The following is a 13969-nucleotide window of genomic DNA, read 5'->3' as shown; positions in this document are numbered from 1 at the left end:
TGTATGGTGCATTCATCACGAATATGGGAATCAACAACAGGGAAACTCCTGACCATGACAATTATCTGTGAATTCAAAACTATACAAGAAGAGAAAAAAACCAGAAACTAGAATGGAGGCTAAGAGGTAAACGAGTCATAGCTATTAATTGTGGATAAGCGTGAAGTTTGGTGTGCTTATCAGTCTTCATTGTTCACCATTTTCTTTTGCCTATTTTTAGTCTGTTCATTGTTCACCATTCCTGCATCCTCCACCTACTTTAGAGACCATATTCTCCTAAATGATTTCAATCTGTCGTTCTCATCATTGAGGCATTACTATTTTTTCTCACTACAACAAATGCGCTTTTCTATAACATTCAAACAATAAATATATTTTTTGTTTTGATAAGGTGAAAATTATATTATAAAAACCAGCAAAAATTATTTCAATTAAATATCAATAAGTTTAAAATAATTGAAGCCAAAATTTGTCAAACAACTTTACTGAATTTTAGAATCTAAATAATAAGTCCAAAATTATATAATTGAACAAGTGTATTCTTCGCCTTGCTTACTAGTCTATTAAATAAAACGAGCTCATGAGCCTAAAGCAAATGAAGTATCGACAGGTTTGAGTAAATGAATCTTACCTTGTAACAGAAAGAGGGATAAAGTGAAAACTAAATTTAATAAGTTGGTATAAAAACAAATAACAATTTATATGCTATCAACAAATGTTAAGAATAATACAAGAAATTAATTTCAAAAAATAAAAACAATAAAAAAAATCAAAATACCTAAAATTACTTATAAGGGTAAAGAGAAAGTTGAAATTGCTAGAAGAGCTCTTTGTAGTGTTTTCTCAGTTGATGAAATAGTTAAAACTCAATGAAAGATGATATAAAAGTACTAATCGGGTCTCCACGATTTCAATTTGCACATCAATGGGGTTCATATGCTTCCAGTACATGAAATATTAAGGTAGAGGTAACTTTCTTCTCCCTTCACTTCTCTTCTCTTCTCTTCTCTTCCCTTCCCTTCCCTTCCCTTCCCTTCCGTTTGTTGTATAATGCCTCAGTGAGCTGTAAGTCAGTGATAAGGCTGCTGAGCTGAAATAAAGTTGCAGTAGACTATTTCAAACTTATTCAAGCGGTGGTTTTAAACTTTTACCTGTCATTTTTGAAGTAGTTGCTATTAATAGGATGTCAGTTGTTTAAAGGATTGTGCTTCAGATTTTAAGCAATTCTGTTGAGTTTTTCTCTTGTATTTAAACAGACCTGATTCAGCAATAAAATCAGACTTTTAAGTCAATTATCTTCTGTTTATTTCCTCTTGCTAGTGTTGCATGTAATCTCGTCAATGAGAGGCTGAGTTCACGCCTGAAGACCAGCCCAAGAATGTGTCCACTTCAACCTAAATTCGGTTACAACAACAACCGAAAATGCAGGGACATGGCATGAAGTTAGGATCAATCTCAGCGTAGTTTTTTTCATTTCACTTGAATTAATCAAGTTAATCTGTCTATTTAAGAGGTGTATTACGTTGAATAAAGTATGTGTTTTTTTCAACAAGAAAAATCTCTCTGAGCTCCATCCTTTATTTCGTGTCTTCTCCCCAAGCAAACCAGCAAACACAGTTTTGTTTTGCTCCGTTCTGAGGCTTGTTTTAAAACCTACAATTGGTATCAGAGTCAGAAGAAGTGAAGAGGTTAAAGGATCAGATACCAATTGTAGGTTTTAAAACAAGCCTCAGAACGGAGCAAAACAAAACTGTGTTTGCTGGTTTGCTTAGGGAGAAGACACGAAGTAAAGGATGGAGCCAGAGAGATTTTTCTTATTGAAAAAAACACATACTTTATTCAACGTAATACATCTCTTAAATAGACAGATTAACTTGACTAATTCAAGTGAAATGAAAAAAACTACACTGAGATTGATCCTAACTTCATGCCATGTCCCTGCATTTTTAGTTGCTGTTGTAACTGAATTTAGGTTGAAGTGGACACGTTCTTGGGCTTGTCTTCAGGCGTGAACTCAGCCTCTCATTAACGAGATTACATGCAACACACATTCGAGCTTATATACGGAGACATATGCGAGCCAATCTCTCCAACAACACACGGTGGGAACAAATATTTTCTGCTACTAGTTGATGATTACAGTAGGTTCATGTGGATAGAAATGCTGAAAAACAAAGGTGAAGCATTAGAAGCCTTTAAGAAGGTGAAAATGGAGATAGAGGTCCAATCTGAAAGAAGGATTAAGAGTTTTAGAATGGATCGTGGAGGAGAGTTCACTTTGAATGAATTCAATAAATTCTATGAAAAGCATGGTATAGCACGACGGCTTACTGCCTCGTACTCACCTCAACAAAACGGTGTTGTTGAGAGAAGAAATCAAACTATGGTTGTAATACCTGGCTAGAGTCCGGCATCGGAATTCTACTTTCCAGTGGAATCCAGGATGTCGAAATTCTCTAGAAGGGTAAGATTTATGTTTTTCTAGAAAATGTATGACCATGTATGGGATTTTACAGGTACTCTGAGAGTATAGTAGGCTTGCTACGGGTCCCGGCGACCTTAAGTCGACCCGGATTCTAGTGCCGGTAGCGGTCCGATTTTCGGGTCGTTACAATGGTAGAGATGATTAGATGTCTACTAAGCAGTAAGAACGTACCAGCAGCCTATTGGGGTGAAGCGACTCGAACTACAGTATATATTTTGAACCGTTCAGTCACCGAGAGTGTCAAGGGAATGACTCCTTATCAAGCATGGTACGGGAAGCCACCGAAAGTGCATCATTTACGTGTTTTTTGGTGCACTGCATATGCAAAGATTGCTAGTACACATCTCAGAAAGCTAGATAATAGAAGCATTAAGTTAGTCATGCTTAGCTATGAACCGAGTTCTAAGGCATACAGGCTTATAAATCCAGAGACAAACCAAATAATCATAAGCCATGATGTGGTGTTTAAAGAAGGAGAAAGTTGGAACTGTGAGAATCAGAAGACGAGCTCAGAACACAGGGTAGATAGTTCCTTGACAATCACCTATTCACACAATGCAGAACGGGAGAACGCTACGCAGTCACTAGGTACACCTCATTTCCTTGCAAGTGAAAATCACGGGAACACTCAAACTGTATCACAAGCAACTGAAACAGAAGAGGACAGCCCCATGAGACTAAGAAAATTTTGATCTCTGCAAGATATCTATGACACAACTCATGAGGTAGAGTCAGACATGAATCTATACTTTCTGTCAGTAGAAGAACCAGCGTCCTATGAGGAAGCTGTAGGGAATGAAAAATGGAGACAGGCCATGGTTGAGGAAATAGATGCCATAAGGTGAAATGGCACCTGGGAATTAGTTGATCTACCAGAGAAGCATAGAGCCATCAAGTTGAAATGAGTTTTCAAGCTGAAGAAAAATCCAAAAGGCGAGATAATCAAACACAAGACAAGATTAGTGGCGAAAGGCTATGTTCAGAAGAAAGGCTTGGACTTCGACGAGGTCTTTGCCCTTGTTGCACTCCTAGAAACAATAAGACTGCTCATAGCAATTGCAGCACAAGAAGGGTAGAGTATACATCATTTGGACGTGAAATCTGCATTCTTGAATGGAGAGTTAGAGGAGGAGGTGTGTTCTTTTCAACAAGAAAAATCTCTTTGGACTCCATCCTTTACTTCGTGTCTTCTCCCCAAGCAAACCAGCAAACACAGTTTTGTTTTGCTCCATTCTGAGACTTATTTTAAAATCTACAATTAGTTGTTTTAAAATCTACAATTAGTATCAGAGCCAAGAGTACGCGTTGTATGCCAAAAATATATCACGTAACGATTCGTCCACGAGCGCTATTGGAGATGACAATGGAAATCAAAACATGGACACCGAAACGAGATTGCCAACAAGAGAAGAAAGTATTTCACTGCAGTACCCTCTGTTAACAAAGACGAATTACTCAGTGTGGGCAATCAAAATGGAGGTATACATGCCGGCTCAAGGTGCATGGGATGTTGTGGAATCCGAAGGCCCTGTTGATCCACGAATGGATCGAATGGCACTAGCTGCTATATTCCAAGGCATTAGCAAGGAGACGCTACTATAGTTAGGAGCTAAGAAGTCCGCAAAGGAAGCTTGGGACGCGCTCAAAATGATGAATTTCGATGCAGCCCGAGTGAAAGAAGTTAGAGCACAGGCACTCAGATGGGAGCTCGAAGGTTTGCGCATGGAGGATAATGAATCTATAGATGATTTCACTGGCAGGATATCCACCATTGTGAACAAATTGCGGGGACTAGGAGAGACCGTTAACGAGGTGTATGTGTAACACCCCCTACCCGGTTATTTGATTAACTGAGCCGGAGACATTACATTCTGTAACAATTCGCTTATTTTTCCTTTCTATCATGTACATCATGGTTTTTTTTTTTTTTTTTTTAACCAAAAATCCGATAGAGTTTCCCCTAAAATATGGACTTAATTCCACCTGTGAAAAGTAATATCACACTTCTATTAATTTCAACTTTAACCCCCAAACTTCTTTCAACATCAACACAATTTCAATTCAGATCAAAACACTTCATAACATTTCATTAATCTCAACACAGAAACTTATACTAATCATCCACATTTACACCAAAATTAAAATAAAATATTTAACTATATCCATTTCAAACCATATTCAACTTTATCTCTAGAACTTTATGTACATGCCATGATTTCCAAAAGTAACTGTATATAAACTTTACAAATTAAACCCCAATGTAGTTAATGATGTAACTCTGACTGGGTTGATGCAGATCTTGATCTGCTGCTACCTGGATCCACAACCTGGCGAGAAAAAATAAATTCCTACGCGCTAAGCAATTTGCTTAGTGGTGCTCAATTTTTTTTTATAAATAAAATATTTAAATCAAAATTCATGGAATAACAGTAATCCAAACAAATGACAATAAACTATATAACAAATAATTTGATATAAATCCAAATCATACTCTTATTTCACATATATACGTATTTTCATTTCATAATCATGTAAAAGGTTTTATTTTCTCTTAATACTTTTATTTTTTTATTATGTTTCGGTTGGCCCCTATAAATTTAAATGGGACTGTTAAGTCAGATAAGGAAACTGTAACTGTAGGGCACAAAATGCCAAATAACTGTATGGCTCAAAAGCCAATTCTATAACTGTAGGATACCTCATTGTATCCCAAGAGTCAGTGTAACTGTAGTGCAGTACTGCAAGATCTATATATGGCATGCTACACCCTTAAACTAACTCACAATTCCCACCAAACTTATTAGGGCTAGACTTTAAATAATTCATACATTTAAACAGGGGGACAAAACTTTTAATACAGTGTAACTGTCAACTAATCAAACTATAATACTTTATCATTTTACTACTGTGCTTTTAAACATTGTCGTATCATATAAATATATTAATGTCATTCAACTACATAAATTACATATTCATAACTTAATCCTTAATTAATTAACTATTATTCTTATTATTATTATTATTATTATTTTTTCTAATCTAATATTTTTTTCTATTTATCACAATATACCTTATTTCATTTTTCTTTTTAATTCCTATTTTTATCTTATATTATTCTTATTATTCTTCCACATCATATTTACACTATGTCTCATTTTTTGTATTCCTTTAATTTCTTTTTTTTTTTCATCTAATCTAATATCTCTTCTTTCTTTTTTTTTTTTATTTTTATTGTCACTATATCTAATCAAACTATTTTTCTATCAAAGAAAATAGAATCATTCTATTATATCCATAACTTAACTTTTGGTGAAATTACATATTAATTTTAAAATTTTCTATCTATATAATTAATCTATTAATCACTTGTCTATTTCTACTAGGGTAGTAAAATTTCAAAGAGAACATAAATATCAATTTCTTGAATTTATTAAAATAGAGTTGAGCACAAACCTTAGAATTTCCAAAATATTCTACAAGCTTTAATTCTCTACTCTTCCTTTTCTTTCCCTTTGGAACTTCCACTTTTCCTTTCCACTTCTTCCTCATGAAAAACAAATAAACCAATAAATCAAAGTAATACAATATTTCTCATAGTAAGAGACACTTCTACATCAAAACCCCTAACATACCTTTAAATTTCCAAACCCTTGGTTACTATTCACTCTCTCTCAACCTTGAATCTTCTCTTTGATTTCCCTTCTCTTTGATTTCCCTTCTTTTCTTTAAATTCTTCTTTGAAAATATGGTGGGAGAAGATGGATAGTTGATTAGAGGTGGAATTTGAAGAAATTAGTGTAAAAGAGAAAAGATGGGAGAAGTGGGTTTCATGGTTGGTTGTTCACGGGGAGGAGGAGAAAACAAAAATGGGAAAGAAAATTCCCTCTTCTCTTCTAGTCTTTTCTCCTTTATTCTTTTTCTTTATTCTTTTTCTTTTTCTCTTTTTTTTTTATTTGGTTGTGCCACTGGCTGTAAATAAAAATTTAATTTAATTAATTTTTCTTTTCTTTTCTTTTCTTTTTCTTTTCTTTATTCATATTCTTTTTACTTCTTATTATTTATTTCTTTATTTTTATTATGATTATTTTTTTGGATGTTACAACTCTACCCCTCTTATAAAAATTTCGTCCTCGAAATTTTACCTGTATTAAAGAGATGAGGATACTGTGCTTTCATACTATCTTCGCTTTCCCAAGTTGCTTCTTCTACTTTGTGATTCCTCCACAGAAATTTAACAAGAGGAATTCTTTTGTTTCTCAACTCTTTTATTTCTCTTGCTAGAATTTTCACAGGTTCTTCTTCATATGATAAGTTTGGCTGTATATCCACAAATTCTGCTGGGAGGATATGAGAGGGATCTGACCTGTATCTTCTAAGCATGGAAACATGAAAAACATTGTGTATCTTGTCAAGTTCTGGTGGTAAGGCTAGCTTGTAGGCTACTGGTCCTACACGTTTCACAATTTCATAAGGACCGATAAACCTAGGACTCAGTTTGCCCTTTTTGCCAAATCTCAGCACTTTCTTCCAAGGTGAAACTTTAAGGAATACTTTATCGCCCACTGAAAACTCTATATTCTTTCTCTTCTTATCTGGATATGACTTTTGTCTGTCTGTTGCTGCTTTTAACCTCTCCTTGATGATTTTAACCTTTTCTTCTGTTTGTCTTATCAAGTCAGGACCCACAAGTTTTCCTTCACTTAGCTCTGTCCAGCATAGAGGAGTCCTGCATTTCCTCCCATACAATGCTTCATAAGGTGCCATTTTAATACTGGACTGGTAGCTGTTGTTGTAAGCGAATTCCACTAATGAAAGATACTTTTCCCAGCTTCCTTCAAATTCAATAACACAACTCCTTAACATGTCTTCTAAGATCTGAATTACCCTCTCTGACTGTCCATCTGTTTGGGGATGAAAAACTGTACTGAAGTTCAATCTGGTACCCAAGGCTTCATGCAATTTTTCCCAAAATCTTGATGTAAACCTCGGGTCTCTGTCAGATATGATAGAGATAGGTACGCCATGCAGTCGTACTATCTCGTTTATGTACAATTCTGCTAATTTCTCAAGAGAATAATCTGTTCTGACAGGTAGAAAATGTGCAGACTTCGTCAATCTATCAACAATCACCCATACAACATCTTTCTTTCTTGGTGTGAGTGGCAGACCAGTGACAAAATCCATAGTAACTCGATCCCATTTTCATTCTGGTATAGAGATTGGTTGTAGCAACCCAGAAGGAACTTGGTGCTCTGCTTTTACCTGCTGACAGGTTAGGCATTTCGAAACAAACTCTGCTATGTCTCTTTTTATTCCTGGCCACCAATAGTTTTTCTTCAAATCTTGGTACATTTTGGTACTACCAGGATGCATTGCATAGGGACTACTATGAGCCTCTTCAAGTATCCTCTTCCTTAATTCAGTTATGTCTAGCACACATATTCTATTTTGGTAATATAAGCAACCATCGGCTTTAATTTCAAACCCATTAGCCTTCCCTTCCTGTATTTGTCTTACCTTCACTGCAATATCTTTATCTTCCTTCTGAGCTTCCTTGACTTGTTGAAGCCAACTGGGCCTAACTTTCAATTCTGCAATAACAGCTCCATCTCTAGCCAATGTCAAGTGAGCATTCATAGCTTTGAGTGCCAGCAAATGTTTCCTACTAAGAGTATCTGCGACCACATTTGCTTTGCCAGGATGGTAGTCAATAATACAATCGTAGTCTTTTAACAGCTCCATCCATCTCCTTTGCCTCAAATTTAACTCTTTTTGAGTTGGCAAGTACTTTAGGCTTTTATGATCCGTATAAATGTAACACTTTTCACCATATAAGTAATGCCTCCAGATCTTTAATGCAAAGACTATGGCTGCTAATTCTAAATCATGAGTGGGATAGTTTCTTTCATGTGACTTTAATTGCCTGGAAGCATAAGCAACAACCTTTCCATCTTGCATCAACACGCAACCAAGTCCATTGTGAGAGGCATCACTATAAATCACAAAGTCCTTACCTGACACTGGTTGTGTAAGGATAGGTGCCTCTGTGAGCATAGCCTTTAATCGATCAAAACTGGCCTGACACTTGTCATTCCATTAAAACTTGACATTTTTCTGCAACAACCTTGTCAGTGGAGCAGTTATTTGAGAGAATCCTTTTACAAACCTTTTGTAATAACCAGCTAACCCCAAAAAACTGCTGACTTCAGTAATGTTCTTGGGTGGCTTCCATGCAATAATAGTCTCTATCTTTTTGGGATCGACCCTCATGCCTTCTGCAGATACTACATGTCCCATAAAAGATATTTCATTCAGCTAAAATTCACATTTGCTGAATTTAGCATAAAGCTGTTTCTCCCTCAGCGTTTGTAACACAATCCTCAAGTGCTTATCATGCTCTTCTTTTGTCTTTGAATAGACAAGAATGTCATCTATGAACACAACAACAAACTGGTCCAAGAAAGGGTGAAAGATACGGTTCATCAAGTCCATAAATGCAGCTGGAGCATTAGTCAATCCGAATGGCATGACAAGGAATTCATAATGCCCATATCGGGTCCTGAACGCAGTCTTTGGAATATCTGCATCCTTTACTCTGAGCTGATAATAACCTGATCTCAGGTCAATTTTAGAAAAGACACCCGCTCCCTTAAGCTGATCAAACAAATCATCTATACAGGGCAGTGGATATTTATTTTTGATGGTCACCTTATTGAGTTGTCTGTAATCCACGCACAATCTCAGTGATCCATCCTTCTTCTTAACAAATAGCACTGGTGCACCCCAGGGAGAGATACTAGGGCGAATGAAACCCTTATCAAGTAATTATTGTAGCTGCACTTTTAATTCTTTTAATTCTGTGGGAGCCATCCTATAAGGAGCAATTGATATGGGTGTAGTGTCTGGTACAACTTCTATGGCAAATTCTACTTCTCTTTCTGGAGGTAATCCTGGTAATTCATCTGGGAAGACGTCAGAGAAGTCACAAACAGTAGGTATATCTTGCACAATAGGTTTCTCCTTCTTAGCCTCCAAAACACAGGCTAAGTATGCCTCACACCCCTTTCTTATCATTCTTCTGGCTGCAGTAGCAGAAATAACATTGGAGAGAAAATCTGATCTTTCCCCCACAACTACTACTTCTTCATCTGCTGGTGTCTTTAGTGTGATTCTCTTCTTTCTATAGTCAACTATAACTTGGTGTCTAAACAACCAATCCATTCCTAGAATCACATCAAACTCCCGAAAAGGTAATTCAATCAAATCTCCATGAAAAATGTGACCGCGAATCAAGATGGGGCAATCTTTAAATACTTTACTGACAACTACACTGTGGCCAAGAGGATTAGTTACTACTATATCCTGGTCTAGTATGTCTGCTTGTAGTTCTTCTTTAGTTGTGATAGGCATGCAAATATAGGAGTGTGTGGAACCAGGATCTATTAAAGCATGAACAGACTGGCCAAAGATAGAAAATGTACCCATGATAACATCTGGGGAATCCTGATCCTCTCTGGCTTTGATGGCATAGGCTCTGGCAGGTGCTCTAGATTCCGGTCTATCCACAGTCTCTGACACTCTATGACTAGAGGTACCTGACGGCTCACTTCTACCTTTGCTTCTAGTCTTCTGAGTTACTGGTGCAGTTCTTTCTGTTGCTGGTGTTGAGGCTGTTTGCTTCTTAGGACAATCCCTCATAATGTGATCCAACCCACATATGAAGCAAGCTCCCATCAGCAATCTGCAAGTACCAGTGTGTCTCCTTCTGCAGTGGTTGCACTCTGGTGGAAGGCTTCTTCCTGAGCCTCCTGAACTGGCCACAGAAGCAGTCTGTTGAACAGACCCACTTGCTAAACTCTGAGCTGATTTTTTACCTTGCCATTGAGACTGGCTTGATCTAGCAGGTTGAAAAATTTTCTGTCTCTTACTAGAGCCTTGTGAAGCTATCATTTGCCCTTGACTCTGATTCTGACTGTGAGTCCTTTTTTGCTGACTCCTCTGTCTTCTACTCTGGTCTTCTTCCCTCACTTTCTCTACATTTAAAGCTGCATTCACCAGTGCTGAAAAATCTCTGATTTGAAGAGCAACTAGAAGCATCTTGATCTCTGTGTTTAACCCTTGCTCAAATCTTTTACATTTTGCCTCCTCTGTAGGAATAATCTCCCTGGCATATCTACTCAATCGAATAAACTCCCTTTCATACTCAGCTACTGTCATACGTCCCTGCCTCAAATAGATAAACTCTCGTTTTCTCTCCTCCATATATATGTCACCTACATATCTCTTTCTGAACTCATTCAAGAAGAACTCCCATGTCCTCTGCATTGGTTGCACTGTCTGGGCCACAGTATCCCATCATTGATAGGCTTCTTCTTTCAGTAGTGACACTGCACATACCAGACTATCTTCTGGAGAACACTGTAGCTGCTGAAGCACCCTGTCTGTACTTTGCAACCAATATTCTGCTGTGGAGGCATCATCTTCCTTTCGTCCTTTGAATTCTGTGGCACCATACTTTCTCAGTTTATCAACAGGCGGCCGGGCTGGTGCTGGTGCGGGAGCTGGTGGAGGAACTAGAGCTGGCTGAGCTACTCTGGCCACCTGCCTGAAAATCTCTGTTAATTGCTGCAATAAGACCTCCTGCTCTGGCCTTCTAGCACCAGGAGGAGCCTGTGGCGGTGCATGGCCAGTGGCCTCAGTCGGTACATGACTTTCTACTTCTTCTCCGACTTGAAGTTCTCTGTGTTCTTCAAACATCCTATAATATTACAATTCATAAAACATAGATCTGCATTAGAGTTATATCATATCTTTAAGATATATGGCATGTACATATCCCTATACCTGGCCATTAATCCACATATTGCCTAGACTCGACTAAACCTGCTCTGATACCACTAAAAGTAACACCCCCTACCCGGTTATTTGATTAACTGAGCCGAAGACATTACATTCTGTAACAATTCGCTTATTTTTCCTTTCTATCATGTACATCATGGTTTTTTTTTTTTTTTAACCAAAAATCCGGCAGAGTTTCCCCTAAAATATGGACTTAATTCCACCTGTGAAAAGTAATATCACACTTCTATTAATTTCAACCTTAACCCCCAAACTTCTTTCAACATCAACACAATTTCAATTCAGATCAAAACACTTCATAACATTTCATTAATCTCAACACAGAAACTTATACTAATCATCCACATTTACACCAAAATTAAAATAAAATATTTAACTATATCCATTTCAAACCATATTCAACTTTATCTCAAGAACTTTATGTACATGCCATGATTTCCAAAAGTAACTGTATATAAACTTTACAAATTAAACCCCAATGTAGTTAATGATGTAACTCTGACTGGGTTGATGCAGATCTTGATCTGCTGCTACCTGGATCCACAACCTGCGCGAGGAAAAATAAATTCCTACGCGCTAAGCAATTTGCTTAGTGGTGCTCAATTTTTTTTTTTTATAAATAAAATATTTAAATCAAAATTCATGGAATAACAGTAATCCAAACAAATGACAATAAACTATATAACAAATAATTTGATATAAATCCAAATCATACTCTTATTTCACATATATACGTATTTTCATTTCATAATCATGTAAAAGGTTTTATTTTCTCTTAATACTTTTATTTTTTTATTATGTTTCGGTTGGCCCCTATAAATTTAAATGGGACTGTTAAGTCAGATAAGGAAACTGTAACTGTAGGGCACAAAGTGCCAAATAACTGTATGGCTCAAAAGCCAATTCTATAACTGTAGGATACCTCATTGTATCCCAAGAGTCAGTGTAACTGTAGTGCAGTACTGCAAGATCTATATATGGCATGCCACACCCTTAAACTAACTCACAATTCCCACCAAACTTACTAGGGTCAGACTTTAAATAATTCATACATTTAAACAGGGGGACAAAACTTTTAATACAGTGTAACTGTCAACTAATCAAACTATAATACTTTATCATTTTACTACTGTGCTTTTAAACATTGTCGTATCATATAAATCTATTAATGTCATTCAACTACATAAATTACAAATTCATAACTTAATCCTTAATTAATTAACTATTATTCTTTTTATTATTATGATTATTATTTTTTATAATCTAATATTTTTTTCTATTTATCACAATATACCTTATTTCATTTTTCTTTTTAATTCCTATTTTTATCTTATATTATTCTTATTATTCTTCCACATCATATTTACACTATGTCTCATTTTTCGTATTCCTTTAATTTTTTTTTTCATCTAATCTAATATCTCTTCTTTCTTTTTTTTTTTTTTTTTATTGTCACTATATCTAATCAAACTATTTTTCTATCAAAGAAAATAGAATCATTCCATTATATCCATAACTTAACTTTTGGTGAAATTACATATTAATTTTAAAATTTTCTATCTATATAATTAATCTATTAATCACTTGTCTATTTCTACTAGGGTAGTAAAATTTCAAAGAGAACATAAATATCAATTTCTTGAATTTATTAAAATAGAGTTGAGCACAAACCTTAGAATTTCCAAAATATTCTACAAGCTTTAATTCTCTACTCTTCCTTTTCTTTCCCTTTGGAACTTCCACTTTTCCTTTCCACTTCTTCCTCATGAAAAACAAATAAACCAATAAATCAAAGTAATACAATATTTCTCATAGTAAGAGACACTTATACATCAAAACCCCTAACATATCTTTAAATTTCCAAACCCTTGGTTACTATTCACTCTCCCTCAACCTTGAATCTTCTCTTTGATTTCCCTTCTTTTCTTTAAATTCTTCTTTGAAAATATGGTGGGAGAAGATGGATAGTTGATTAGAGGTGGAATTTGAAGAAATTAGTGTAAAAGAGAAAAGATGGGAGAAGTGGGTTTCATGGTTGGTTGTTCACGGGGAGGAGGAGAAAACAAAAATGGGAAAGAAAATTCCCTCTTCTCTTCTAGTCTTTTCTCCTTTATTCTTTTCCTTTTTTCTTTTTCTTTTTCTCTTTTTTTTTTATTTGGTTGTGCCACTGGCTGTAAATAAAAATTTAATTTAATTAATTTTTCTTTTCTTTTCTTTTCTTTTTCTTTTCTTTATTCATATTCTTTTTACTTCTTATTATTTATTTCTTTATTTTTATTATGATTATTTTTTTGGATGTTACCGTATGTTGTCAAGAAGATGCTCCAAACAGTATCCCCAAAATACATCCAGTTAGCCTCGACAATCGAAGAATTCAGCGACCTCACAACAAAGGCTATCGAATAAGTCATTGGTTCATTGAATAACTGCTGAGGAGGTAAAGGGGCAATTGATAACCGCCGGGCCTCACCACCCCTGGGCAAGGCCGGGCCCAAAAAACAGTGTTGACCCAAAGCCCATGGAGCCTTCTTTAGTTGACCGGACCAGCATCTTAAATCTTGGCCCAGACGCGCGGGGCAAGCCGAGTCGTCCATGAGCCCAGGCACGATGAGAAGAAACCCAGCC

The 13969-nt window shown here is 36.0% G+C and overlaps 1 protein-coding gene across 6 annotated transcripts; it reads right to left on the bottom strand.

Annotated features, from left to right (window-relative positions):
* Positions 1-9309: 9309 nt before the first annotated feature.
* On the bottom strand, positions 9310-13108 carry LOC110606259. Of its 6 annotated transcripts, none has more exons than XM_043952918.1 (3): positions 13016-13108; positions 11810-11891; positions 9310-11243 (listed from the first exon to the last, which is right to left on the bottom strand). In XM_043952918.1, the coding sequence occupies exon 3, from the start codon at positions 10808-10810 to the stop codon at positions 9311-9313; it is 1500 nt and encodes a 499-aa protein (XP_043808853.1). In that variant the 5' UTR covers positions 10811-11243; positions 11810-11891; positions 13016-13108; the 3' UTR covers position 9310. The 6 variants fall into 6 exon arrangements, with proteins under 6 accessions (XP_043808853.1, XP_043808854.1, XP_043808857.1 ...); XM_043952919.1 differs by having other exon boundaries at positions 11819-11891; XM_043952922.1 differs by having other exon boundaries at positions 11819-11920; positions 13016-13102.
* Positions 13109-13969: the final 861 nt, after the last annotated feature.

Source organism: Manihot esculenta, chromosome 18, assembly GCF_001659605.2.
Source record: "Manihot esculenta cultivar AM560-2 chromosome 18, M.esculenta_v8, whole genome shotgun sequence".
In the NCBI taxonomy this organism is placed as follows: Eukaryota; Viridiplantae; Streptophyta; class Magnoliopsida; order Malpighiales; family Euphorbiaceae; genus Manihot; species Manihot esculenta.
This window is presented reverse-complemented; position numbering and strand designations above follow the sequence as displayed.